The 12,434-nt window shown below is 39.6% G+C and overlaps 1 protein-coding gene across 1 annotated transcript in view; it reads left to right on the forward strand.

The window, feature by feature from the left end:
- Positions 1–3,005: 3,005 nt before the first annotated feature.
- The window catches only part of dlg4a (discs, large homolog 4a), a gene marked incomplete at both ends in the record, with an annotated part of 36,670 nt that continues 27,241 nt past the window's right edge, over positions 3,006–12,434 (forward strand). The window contains one exon of the mRNA XM_084564662.1: positions 3,006–3,107. Within this exon, the coding sequence (XP_084420788.1) occupies positions 3,006–3,107 (102 nt within the window). The remainder of the gene's footprint in view (positions 3,108–12,434) is intronic.

Raw genomic sequence — 12,434 nt, forward strand, 5'->3', positions numbered from 1 at the left:
GCAAATTGCTCCTTGTAACAGGCTTGCATGCTGCTATGTTTGACGCACACGTGGAGCGCTTTGAGAACCACTCCAGTAGAAAGGCCGAGAAAAACCTATTAGCTACTGTATGTCAGCCAACGAACAAGCCCATAAGTTATGTTGTTGTAAACATTTTACATAAGACTAAAATTGCATATCATGAGCATACAATTAGAAGCAATTATGGAAATCTGAAAATAACTGAGAAATTCCTTGAAATAAAGCCGATATCAGACTCTATTGGTTAGTCAAGTCTTTAGTGTTTACAGTCCAGTTTAATGGGTAGGTATATTATATTGGTTCATTCAGTAACATGTCTGTGTTCCCGTGAAAGCACTAGGAGGAAGCCAGGACTTGTAGTACAGCCATGACATGCTAAAATAACTTCCTTCCTGCTGTTCATCGCAGAGCAAAGTGGATGAAGACAACAAAGATTTCGTGCTTTTTCTATGTTGGGGTTATTTGAAGTTAGGGTACCACTGATAGATCAGACACAGCAAATTTTACTTACCTTAGCAGTGAGTGCATTTTTACATACAAATAAATGCGAAGCTATTCAGTGCCAGGTAAATCTCTCTCTACTGTATGTCACATTATATATACCAGAGTTTAAATTCAATGTGACAAATGATTGATAGTAATATCGTGAGATTACGTCTAAGGAACATCTTTCTAAAGCTCAGTCAGTCTGTTTGAGGGCGTCATTTAATGTCAAGGGAACACGTTAAAAAACTGTGGATGTAATTTAAACGGAGAAGGAGAGGATAATGCATGGAAACACCCTTGTGTGATTTTGAAGAGGTGGCCCATTGCAAGCCTGTTAGTCACTGGTGCAATCTTTTTCAGTGTACAGTCAATGCTGCCCTTTATTAAAACGCATTCCCCGCTGTAATCAAGGACAGAGTGTGATCTTTTTGAAAGCAATATCCATGGTAACGGTTATGGCTTTCAGAAGTTGTCTCAGGGCTTTTTAAAGTGACCAGGGAGTCACAGAATAAAGTTAGGAGGTAAATCATAGTCTAAAATCTGGAGGACTACAATGTGAACAAGGCTATCCCCACACACTTAAGCAAGCAAACAGACACAAACTACACATCACACACCGACTACACATAAGAGAGAATAAAGTATGTGATGAAGGCTGACTATTCTCTGTGCAGATTTTCACTCTATAGTGCTAGAAATCATATTATCATACAGGGAGCTTTTTTAAGAATCATTAAAAATGTATGTCCTGCTTTCTCTGGTCTTTGAGTGAGTTACCTGTAAAAAATATTTTCCTAAGAAACTGACACTAGTAGTCTTCACGTGTTGAAATTTATGACGTCCCTCTGTAGGCCAGGCATAAATCTGCTGATGTCTTTAGCACATTGTAGATTTCCCAGAATATCCCCATCTCTCTGGGAGTGTGATAAGGTTTTTTTTTAAAAAAAAAAAAAAAAAAAGACTGGTGTATTTGGAACAGTCTCTGTGTTCGATTTAAAGCTGACGTCACCCGGGAGCACTGAGCCTTGCGCCGCAGTCGGTCCTGAGATGAATGCACAATATTTAAATCTAGCCTACCTGGTTCTCTCGCTCCACCCTGTGGGCTCACCATGTCAGCACAATCACACAGTGAAGTGGAGAGTCGTGGAACGCACATGAAAACTAAACGAGGCATTCATAAAGCCTGGTTAGACGTAACGATTTTTGGCAAGAAAGAAAAAAAAAAACAAGCTGTGTTATTTTACTTTTCAAATTCTGCCTCTTCTTCTTCTTCTTTTACTTTCTTCTTTTAGGTGTTGGATGATTTAATGCGGTGTGGGGATTCAGGGAGATCACTAAAACCAAAAATATGAAAAACTGTTCAAGTATAGTTTGAACTTAGGTTGATTTACTTTCAATTTTGAACAGCCATATCAGACCTATGAGTGGAAATGGCAGGTTTTCTATTCAACACAACTGTAGAACAATTACACTAAACTGATTTATATATGTTTTTCTTAGTCGGGGAACTTTTTAATAGCTTCTTTTTGATAAGTGCTTGCATATATATCTAAAATACCTGCAAAGCAACTGTCAGGGTCAAATAAATGCAGCAGTGTGTGGTGAGAGAATCAAAAATAGCAGCAGCAGGGTTGTATGCATTCTTTTTCCGTGTCACTTTATTTCACTTGTTTAATTATTTGTGAGGGTGCGTGTGTTTGTTTAAGCTCATGCATCGGTACCCCTGCTTGTTGTTGTGAACGCACTCTGCATTTATCCTGCAAGATGACCAACACAAACAAGAAGGTGCTGATGAGTGACAGTTTTACACGAAGACATTTTGCATCCTTCCAGGGCTGCCAACACGTCTGAAATCTTTCAGCACCCTGGACAGCTCCTGTAGCACTTTTCTAATGACCCAACAGGTGGCGCAGCAGTCACATTGTTACATGTGGTGGGGGAGCAAGGCGATGGGATGTGATCATAAATATTTCCCAGGTTCCACTGCTTTTAAAAGAATCCTGTTTTTCTTCTTCTTCTTCTTCTTCTTTTTTTTTTTTTTTTTAAATAGTACTACCACTATTATTTCTATGCAGCCTTACTGTATTTTTACTCCGTTCACGCCTCTCCTTTAAGATTCCAGCTGCGCTTTAAGTAGAAACTTTACGGTCAATCAAGTAGAAAGAGCGACGAGGGGAGGAGGAGAAAGAGAGGTGTGCAAATTATGAATGATGCGGCCAGTGTTAAACCTTTGTACAACGTGGAAACGTATAGGGACAAACCTTTAGACTAAAAAAAAAAATGCATGATGTGAAGTTATATAAAAATACTGGACCATAGTGCTGACACGGACACATTTGTAAGGGGCTGCCCGCTTATTAACGGGCATCACCGACCCCGCTCCGTCCCCCCGCAGCTTCCGCGACTCTCGTCTAATTGCACGGCGGCTCTGAGTCAAGTGGCGGCGGACCGACGAGCTCTGGCTCTGTGCTGTGGGCTCGGTGTGAGGCTCTGAACTGATGTCTCTGCCTATCAGGAATTTAAAGTGTCTCTCGCCGGTCATGTGCCAGTGTAAGGTCATCTGCAGCAACCGGACCCTCTCTCTTATGTTCGGGTGCAAGGTAAGAATGAGCAGCGGCTATGCATTTTGTATACATATGAAAAGGCCTTTGTAAGGGAACTGTTTTGTGGTCGCATTGTCTTCGCCTGCGATTGAACTGCACATTTGAAGCGCGCGTTTTTTCGTTGCACAGACACTATAGCAATTAGTGCCGCGATCACACTCACCCACGGCTTCCTCCCTTGTACATATGTTTTCAGGTACCTGCTCATTCACAACACATTACCTTTACATCACAGCGTGGTTGGGTTTTCATATCTGGCTCATGGATGGCCGATTTTCGTGTAGGCAACAGCATCCTTGGCAGACAGGCTGTGTTTGGTGATAGCTCTTCATCACCATTAATGCTTACTTACAAGTGAAATATTGTCAGATTTCTCCTCCTCATGGACTAACAATCCACCACTGGTTAATTTTTTTACTTTGCAATCCTGCAAAGCAAAACACATGCTATGCTTTTGACCTTGGGAGATGCACTTTATGGCTCGGGGCCACTTAAATATCATTCATCATCCGAGGAACGCAGCAACAGAAGCTTAATCCCCCATCTTGAAGTAAAGTAGCATAAACAGTGCTGTTCTCCCTTCACTGATGAATCCGAACCAGACGGTTGTTGTTGCTGTAAACTGCTTATCAGCAATAAACAGGCTGTTGTGTTTAGCTCTGTGCAGTATGGCCTTTTTTTCTGTCATGAAGAGAACGTGTGAGCAGAAGCAAGAGAGAGAAAATTCATTCATTCACTGATTGTCTATCACATTACACTCACACTCCCTCCCATCTTCAGGTGTTTCCAGTATGGCAGCAGGCTCAGAGTTTCCCTCCACATGGTGCTATAGTCCGTTAGCTTTACGAAGCCAAATCTTGACTACACTGGTCGGCTCTGGCCAGGAATTGTCCCTCCTCTTGCCAGAATGATGTGTACAGAGCCGCGGATAATTTGCTTGCAGATTCAGTCCTGACATTTCGGTTTGTTTTGAGTTTGCTGCTGGATTCACTTCCTTATTAGCTATGTAGCCATGAAATAGCTGGTTATTATGTGTGGGTTTTTTTTTCGACATTTTATCTGCTGGGGCGCAATTCTATATTTGAAAGACACTGCCAGTAAAATTACTGTGGGTGTTTGCTGTGTGTGTTTCTGAAAGGTGCACCCGCTGTGCTCAGTGTTGGGTATTACAAGCGCAGATAATCCCATGTGTCTCCATGCATCACTCCCTTCTGGCTCGTATCTTCCCACGTATCTCCATCTGAGAGACCAAGTCTTCCCTGTGGAAAACGTATCAGAATTCCCTTCCCATAGATTCAAGTTGCCTCCACAGTTATCACGACCATCCAGTGAAGTGTAACTCCACAGCTAACATTTATTCTGTAATAATAGTATAATAATAACGTACTATTATTACATTTGCAGTCCTTGATAATGTAGAGTTCCCCTACAAGGGATCAGTAAATGTTCTCTGGTTATCTTATCTTATCTTATCTTATCTTGTGTTCTGTCCTTCATAACAAGTCAATCATTGCAGGATTTAAGATAAACCTCTGCATTGTTCTTTTATGTACAAAAACCTGGTGTACAGGCTTCATGCAGGTTCAGTGGGCCTCTAACAGCTTGTGTCCAGTCGATACTGTTGCAGTCTCATGGGCTACTGTTAATTTGGTTCTTTGGGATGTAGTGTATTGCAACAATATGCTTTCACCACTCCTCTATATCCTGTCCTTGTTTTTTTGTCCCACCTTTACCTTTTACAGTTCCCAGGTCTGTGTTTGCTTTACTTCCATGTTAATGTGGCTACCAGATGACTGGTAATTTTTACAAGGTGATCTTCCCTGGTTATTTATTTGCATAACCTTTGTTCTTAAACAAAAAAAAAAATGAACAAATCCACTAGGTAATTTTAAATTCAGAATGTTAATTAAAATGTTGGTTATAATAATTCAGGAGTGATTTAATTTCCCCTTTATGCTTAATGCTCATCGATGGCCTCACAACGTTTAATCAAAAAGGCCTTCCCCGCTGAAGTTTGTCTTTACGATTCAGTGCAGTGCTTAGACTGAAGGCCATGCAACATAAACTAGCCGAAGGACTGAGATTTAATGGAAGCCAAGTATTATTGTAATGAATGATTTACGACTCAGGGATCAGTGTGCCTTCATCTCGATATCGAGATCGATAATCACCTCATCCTAAGAATCGATTCTGAGATGTCTTTACTGGAAAATGGATAGGAAAGCGACCTACTGCCACTCATTACCAGCAAAATAATCAAATGATTAGAAGTAATGTTGTGGAAAGCATCAGAAGGTAACATCAAAGTGGAGTCGGTATGCTTTGCTACACTGCATGGTTTGGTCTGTGTTACGGTGTTACATCCATAATGCAACTGTTTTACACTCCTTCTTCCTATGGATCTGAACCATTTTATCCTGCTGGTTGCGTCATCTTGTTTTATGAAGAGCAGTGAGCCTCGGCTCTGACAGGAAGCTTGGAGAAATACAGCAACAACATGAAGTAGCCAAAACTGCTTTGCTCTGTTCAGGTCTCAAATTCAGATGAGGCATTCAGGGTCGCCTCTGCCTCAATGCTCTTCTCTGCTTATCTGCAATCAAATATGCAATCAAGGCCATGACAAAAAATAAATAAATAAATAAATAACAGCAGTACAAGTAGGTGTTGCTCATAAAAGTGAACCCTGTTTTTCAAAAAGTATGGACATACCAAACCACCATCAAACAACTACCAGCCACAAATGCCAAGTGTGACACCACCTCACATCGCTTGTGTTTGGGCAAGTTGCACTTGAACGTACTGCAAAAACAAGAGAAGCCAAAGAAGCTTATAGGTGGGTGGCCAGAAAACTAAGAAGAGCTATGAACCGTTAAAACCCTTTAGATGACCATCATCTAAAACATTTGTGTTTTTGAATGTTCAGATCATTCGAATACAGAATAGTGAGATCTCTCTCTCTTTAACCCATTCCACCCTCACGTCAACATACTGAATTAGCCAGGGGTCTAACTAGTGCCATTTGTGCAGGACACACTAGGCACTAGTCAGACCCCAGGAAAAAACAGGACCACAGAGGCCCACCGAAGGGACGACACCGGAAAGTGGCCCGAACGTTGTCTCAGTGTATCTCGACCCTAATGAGATGACTGTGCAGAACATGAGTCTTCTCCAAGAGAATTATGGCTTAATTTAAAGAAACCCTATATTCAAATTTGGCCAACATCAATTGTCTATAAAATGTCCACTCCACTAAAATCTAATATAACAGCAAGGCTTGCTGAATTACATGGGTCGCCACTAAAAACCTTGACTAGAGCACATCAGTGGTGCAGAAATGGCACAGGACCACTTCAAGTCAGTTACTTACATTCAGAAACATGGGTGTTCATAGAAAGCAGAAGATATAAATAAGCTAAAAGGCAGCGTTTGCCTCCAAAAGACAAAATGAACCATCAGCCACATTTGCAGGTTTTGTACAGTCGGTGCAATCAGGTCCACTTTTAACATGAGAAATGGGCTGTTATTATATGTATTTGTATTCTCTCTACTACACTTACTACTCTGCATCTGAAAGGCTTCTTTGCAAGCAATGCTGATGATCTAAAAGAAAACATCCTCTGCTTCTATTATAGCGTGTTCCTTTCTAATAAAACCATTAGGGGCTTTGCAGCACTGTGTGGTAAAATGGCCTCCCCCTGTGTGATTGCAAAACACAAGCCTGATGAGGTTTAACACTACAATCCCCCTCTACAAGTACAACATACATGAAAATGTATGTACTCAGCATAAAAATGGTGTGTGCATGTTTCAGTGGACAGAGGGGGAGGGGATGAAATAAGCATGACTACTGAGCCTTGTCTGAGGTTGCACCTGACGTGCAAATTGCACAGAGCATTTATTCATGGTTGGATCATTATATTTAGCTGCATGTAAGTCAAGTTTGTGTTTAAAGTTTTGTAATGGCTCAGGGGGTTAGGTGCCTTAGTTCAAACATGAATGCCGAGAGGAACGCACTGCTCATTCCTATCAGGTTTGAGCCAGTGTCCCCCCGGTCCCAGGCTCTCTTCTCAAACCACAAGGCTGCAGCTGGCCCCTGGTGTGCCTTTATAATGTTATATTATGTTATAAAGGCACACTGGCCTAAACATTTATTCTGTACATATTCTATATTTAAATAGTGATCTATTTAACATGAGCTAGCTGGATAATGCCAGTGTTTCTTGCGTCATAAATTAGCATGAAGTTCTTGTGAAAAAGGCTCCAGACAGACAAGATGGAAACGTCCCTCTTGCACAACACTCAGCAGAACAACCATAGCCAAGTATCCACCATGGCACCATAAACTGAATCTATGACTCTAATCTGATTATTACATTTGAGGATGATGCATCTGTGTGGGTCTTATCAATGATGAATCACCCCACAGATTCAGATTCTCATTAAGATTAGATGAACATAAATAAAAAAGTGAATATTTAAGACCCAAATGTACAGAAGAATACAACAGTGCTGATGAGGATGTAACCATGGAGTAAAAGAAAAAAAAAATGTTTTCTATATTTATTTTTTATGAGTTTTTTTTTTGGTTTCACTGTAACATAACAAGCCTTCTGGTGGTGAAGAATGCCCAGCAGCACTTTAGGGTTTTTATTTTTGTTTTTAGAGGAAGTCTTAAGTTGGCTAGGACAGTAATAAGCTTCAAAACATGCACTGCTGAAAGTATTTTTGTATGTTTGATTAAAGTTGGAGGCATATATTTTGAATGGCTCTGTTGGACATCTAATTCCTCTCCCTGTGGGACAGCATATAGGGAAGGTGTTGACAATAGGAACAATCTTTACTCTGGAGACTCCAGGAGACTCTTTAGCATTTTTTCTTTGTTTTTTAATACGAACATTAGCTTAATTTATGACACTACATTTATTAATATGTTATAAATTATAGATCCATATCTACTTTTGGTTTAAGTGTTTTTCAGGTAGAATATTTTATTTAATTTTCAGCCTTGCAAAGAGATTAGAACGACTATATTCAACAGGAGGCTTAAATATAGAGGGCAAATCAAGAACGTCTCCATGGGGGGGGATAAGAAGCTCTGCTTTATTGTAGTTTCACTTTTTGATTTTGGCTGCATGGGTTCTTACATAAACACCCCACCCGGTGCAGCTTTAAGCACTCTGCCTCACGGTAAATGTAAAGTCTGTTGTTATTGTTGAAGCATACATAGCTACAGGATACAAACACTTGACAACGTGTTGTGCTGAAACACCTTGGAGAACAGTCTGAGGTTATCATTGGCAAGAGATGAGTGAATTTCCGTCTTTCCGAGGCTTACATATACATGGGAAAATCTGGAAGGTGTTGGCTGGCAACTGCAATCGTGATGATGCAAATGAGATGAAAGCTGTGCTTGAGGTTTGGCACTTATGAAGACACTTGCAAGTGAAAATCAACTGAGAAAGCAACAATGACCGTATATTTTTAATGGACTGCGGTGGAAAAGAGACATTTCAGATGACCATCAGAGACCAACAATGTTCTGTCTTCAGTGATCTGTCGATATGGAGTCATGATGCTGTGTGTCATTTTTCTCACATGATGCCAGATTTTAAAGACAGTAAAAGTATTCAGCTGAAGTGTGGCTGGTTTATTGGGCCAAGAATCTTGGTGTGAAGGTTTACTCACTCACATTCAATAGGTGTTCTGGTCTACATACAGTATGTGTTGGGGTGGTGTACAATTAACTTCTATAGCTCTGCTTATGGAAGAGCTAAAGCTATAGCCGGGTCACTGTAAAGAGATAGATATTTAAAATATTTGCAGTGCTAAAAATATGTCTCAGTGAATCTTCTGTGATTGTGGCCACTATATATTAGGCTAGCAAACAAGTCTGCAGTTGGCATTAATGTCAGCGTTAGCAAAAATAAAGTTCTCAGATGACAATGACTCCAGTGGCTTGTGCAAAGCCAACATGACTCCATGACCAACCTGCATCAGTGAATCTGCAATATATCTACAGTGTAATATGTAAAAACAAACAGCAACTTGTCTGAGCAGCCTCTTCCTACTCAATGCTCAGAAAAGGACCATGTTGGCTGTTATTTACATGAACATCACACAGAAATACAGTATACGTTTCAGTGAGCACAATGTCACATAATGTAACTGACTTAACCAAAACATTCCTGAGGCAGTGTGAAAAGAAAACAAGACACTTAACGTTACATTGCAAGCATACTTTACTCCCAGGTTTACACACAGTACATGTGCCTGAGATGCGCGTTGATATGTCAGAGTTCATTTACACCTTTCCTTTTTATTTTATAATTTTATCATATAACAAGATCAAATGCTAAGGTGTCTAGATGCAGAACTTAGCTGTTGCCTAATAGTTGCTAATGTGTTTTACAGTATAATACGGCCCCAACTCCCCACAGATAAATACGTATAAATTAGTATAATAAATATAATAAGTTAAATATGTATTGTCTTCTCAGTTGCTGATCACTTGTAAAGTGATGAAATAATAATAGTTGTTCTCTTTTACACATTATCTTCTTAAGAGTGTGAAGACAATGTGCACCAATATAGTCAGACTGTATAGTCTGTAGATGAGCCACATACATTATTTGAAAGAAAAAAAAAAAAAACTATGTATATTACTGACGAACAAGCTGTTTGGTTTCAAACAATTTATCACCATATATCATTTAGCAACGGCCAGAATAGGAGAAATGTGTGTTCCTTGTTGCAGCATAACAGTGATAAAATTATTATCATTTAAAAAAAATACACTGATTCCTTTTCAGAGGCTTAAAATTCTGTAAATTCTTCAGATTTGCAGTCTTTCATTTTTACCTGAAGAGTTTCTCATGGTTCCCTTACACGTCAAATGCATTTGCAGTCTGCTTGTCTTGGAAATTATATGCCTGAGAGACGAGGTTAGCTTTTATTCCATTACCTAATGCACAGTAATTCCAAAGCTCAAGCCTAGCCCTTGAATTACAAACCGAGATGATGGTAGATGCCATTTGACATTTGCTCTACATTACCTTAACACATTTAACCATTAGAGGAACAGCATATTCAGCCGCACAGTGGGCTGCTCTTAATACTGTATAGGACAGCCAACAACAGCTACTGCAGACTGAGGATGCTCTCCTCATGATGACCTTTACCAGTGAGAGTAAATTCTAAAAGATGTAGTGGATTCCTTGCATGATGATATATGTATAAAATAACACATTGGCGAGTCAGAGGGATTTTGTTGAAGAGGTAATTATTTGGACTGCTTATAGAGTCAGCTGTTGAAGAAAGAAAGAATTATATTAATTAAAAACAGATGTTATATTTTATTTACCACGTATTAATACAACTTAATACCATTAATCCTTATTAGGATTGCATTAAAAATATGGCCACCGTATCTCTATAAAACAACTAAACGCAGGCTATTCAATTGGATGTTAAACATTAATATTTTTTATAGCCTTTAATTGGAACATTTCCAGGCTTTCATCTACCTAACTGAGACAAATGAAAGTATATGATTAAGGCGTTTTTGTACAACCTCACAAAAACTACTGGCACAGAGGTATGTTCATTGCCTCAAACTAAACAACAGGATAATATTAAACAGTATTTCAATTTATCAGCAAAATTGAATGGGGAAATATCTCACATTACTACCAAAATTAAGTGCATAGCTGTTTGAAGGAACATTCTAAATGAGGGATACAACAGCAGTTAATTCTCTGTAGACTGTCATGAATGGAGATTTAAAAATGACGTCAATACATATTGGTCATGTTTTACCGGTCTAGGACAGCACTACCATGTTAGAAAGGTATCTTTTCTTCTTCAGACTTCTTTCTACTATGGATATATGAAACTGGAAGTCTTTTGGTTCAGAAATATTTGATAAGTTAATCTGTGTGAAATCGTGAAGCGTATTGGAAACAATTTACGGTACAGATAAGAAAGATACGATTACGATTATATACCATTTTGAGCAGTGTTTCAACAAGTTTTCATTTTCATACTGTAGCTGGAAAACCAGGTGAATACTTACTGAAGAACTGAAATGAAAATAACCTTCACCAGACATTAAGGATCCCTTTACTGATCAACAAAAAATTTGTATGAATGAAAGGAAAATGCTCCTTCACATTAATTCGCTGTCTTTGCTTTATCTGCTCACGAAAAATAAATGAATCCAGTTTTCATTTTTTTAAACAGTATTTTTCTGCTATTGCACATCGTCACACTATTTGCTTGTCAGGGGATAACACACCTAAACCTCTCCCCAGAAGGACACTTGCTTCACCATGTTTCTGAATTGAATGTCACATCCCCCACCAGTTGGGACAGAAGGCAACATGGCAGCATGAATACTGGTCATGCAGGAAAAGGGGGGAGGCAGCAGAGACCAAAGAGCTGAGGGCTACTTTGAGCAGTGATTAATGTTATTTATTAATCTTTTAAGTTTACTGTTATTCAAATCAGAAATTATATTGTAGAGTTTAGTAAAAGTTAATCTGAAAATATTGAATAAATCTGTATTATGCAGCAGGCTATAGGGGGTGTACAGTTACATAACATTTAATCTATGTTTACATTAACATAACAATGATAGTTAACACTGCTTAATTTACAAGAAAAATCAATTGTTCCCTGTTTATTAACCTGTAATTATGGAACGGTGCTTTCAGCAACTATTCATTTTCTCCCTGGTCCACCCGCCCCCATGCTGCTGTTTTGTGTGTCCCATTATTGATGGGCTCACTTTTTTCATTTTTACCCATCCCCCTCACTTTCTCCTCTATCTTCATCTCTGTTTCACTCCCTCTCTTTCTTGCTGTCTCAGTGTAATGTGATCCAGGACCGATGCTGGCAGCCCCAACTGTGGCACTGCAATCTCTGCTCTGCTCTGGTTGCTAGGCAGCCTGTCTGAGACAGGGCTCAGTGATGCACCTCCCTCTCCCGTCTGCCTCCCCTCAAAAAAATGAAAAAATAAATAAATAAAAGAGAGACAGGGAAGAGTGGTAACTTTAGCGATCGGGCCACCAGCAGAAATTCAAAATTTCATCCAAAATGTTTGTATTGTCAGAATGGGTTGCTTCACATCTGCACTGCAGCACAGTGGAGCATTGTTCGTCTGGGGGGTTTAGGGCTGAGTACAGATTTGCAGAAAACCCAAGCTCTAAGCTACAGGACAGTGTGGCAGATCTCTGCTGTGATGCTACCCCCCTTCTCATGTGTTTGTGATGGAAAGTGTTGTGTGCAGATTTTGTGTCATCACGCCTAGAATGAAACCTACCATGT

The sequence above is a fragment of the Chelon labrosus genome (genome assembly GCF_963514085.1).
Source record: "Chelon labrosus genome assembly, chromosome: 17".
Lineage (NCBI taxonomy): Eukaryota > Metazoa > Chordata > Actinopteri > Mugiliformes > Mugilidae > Chelon > Chelon labrosus.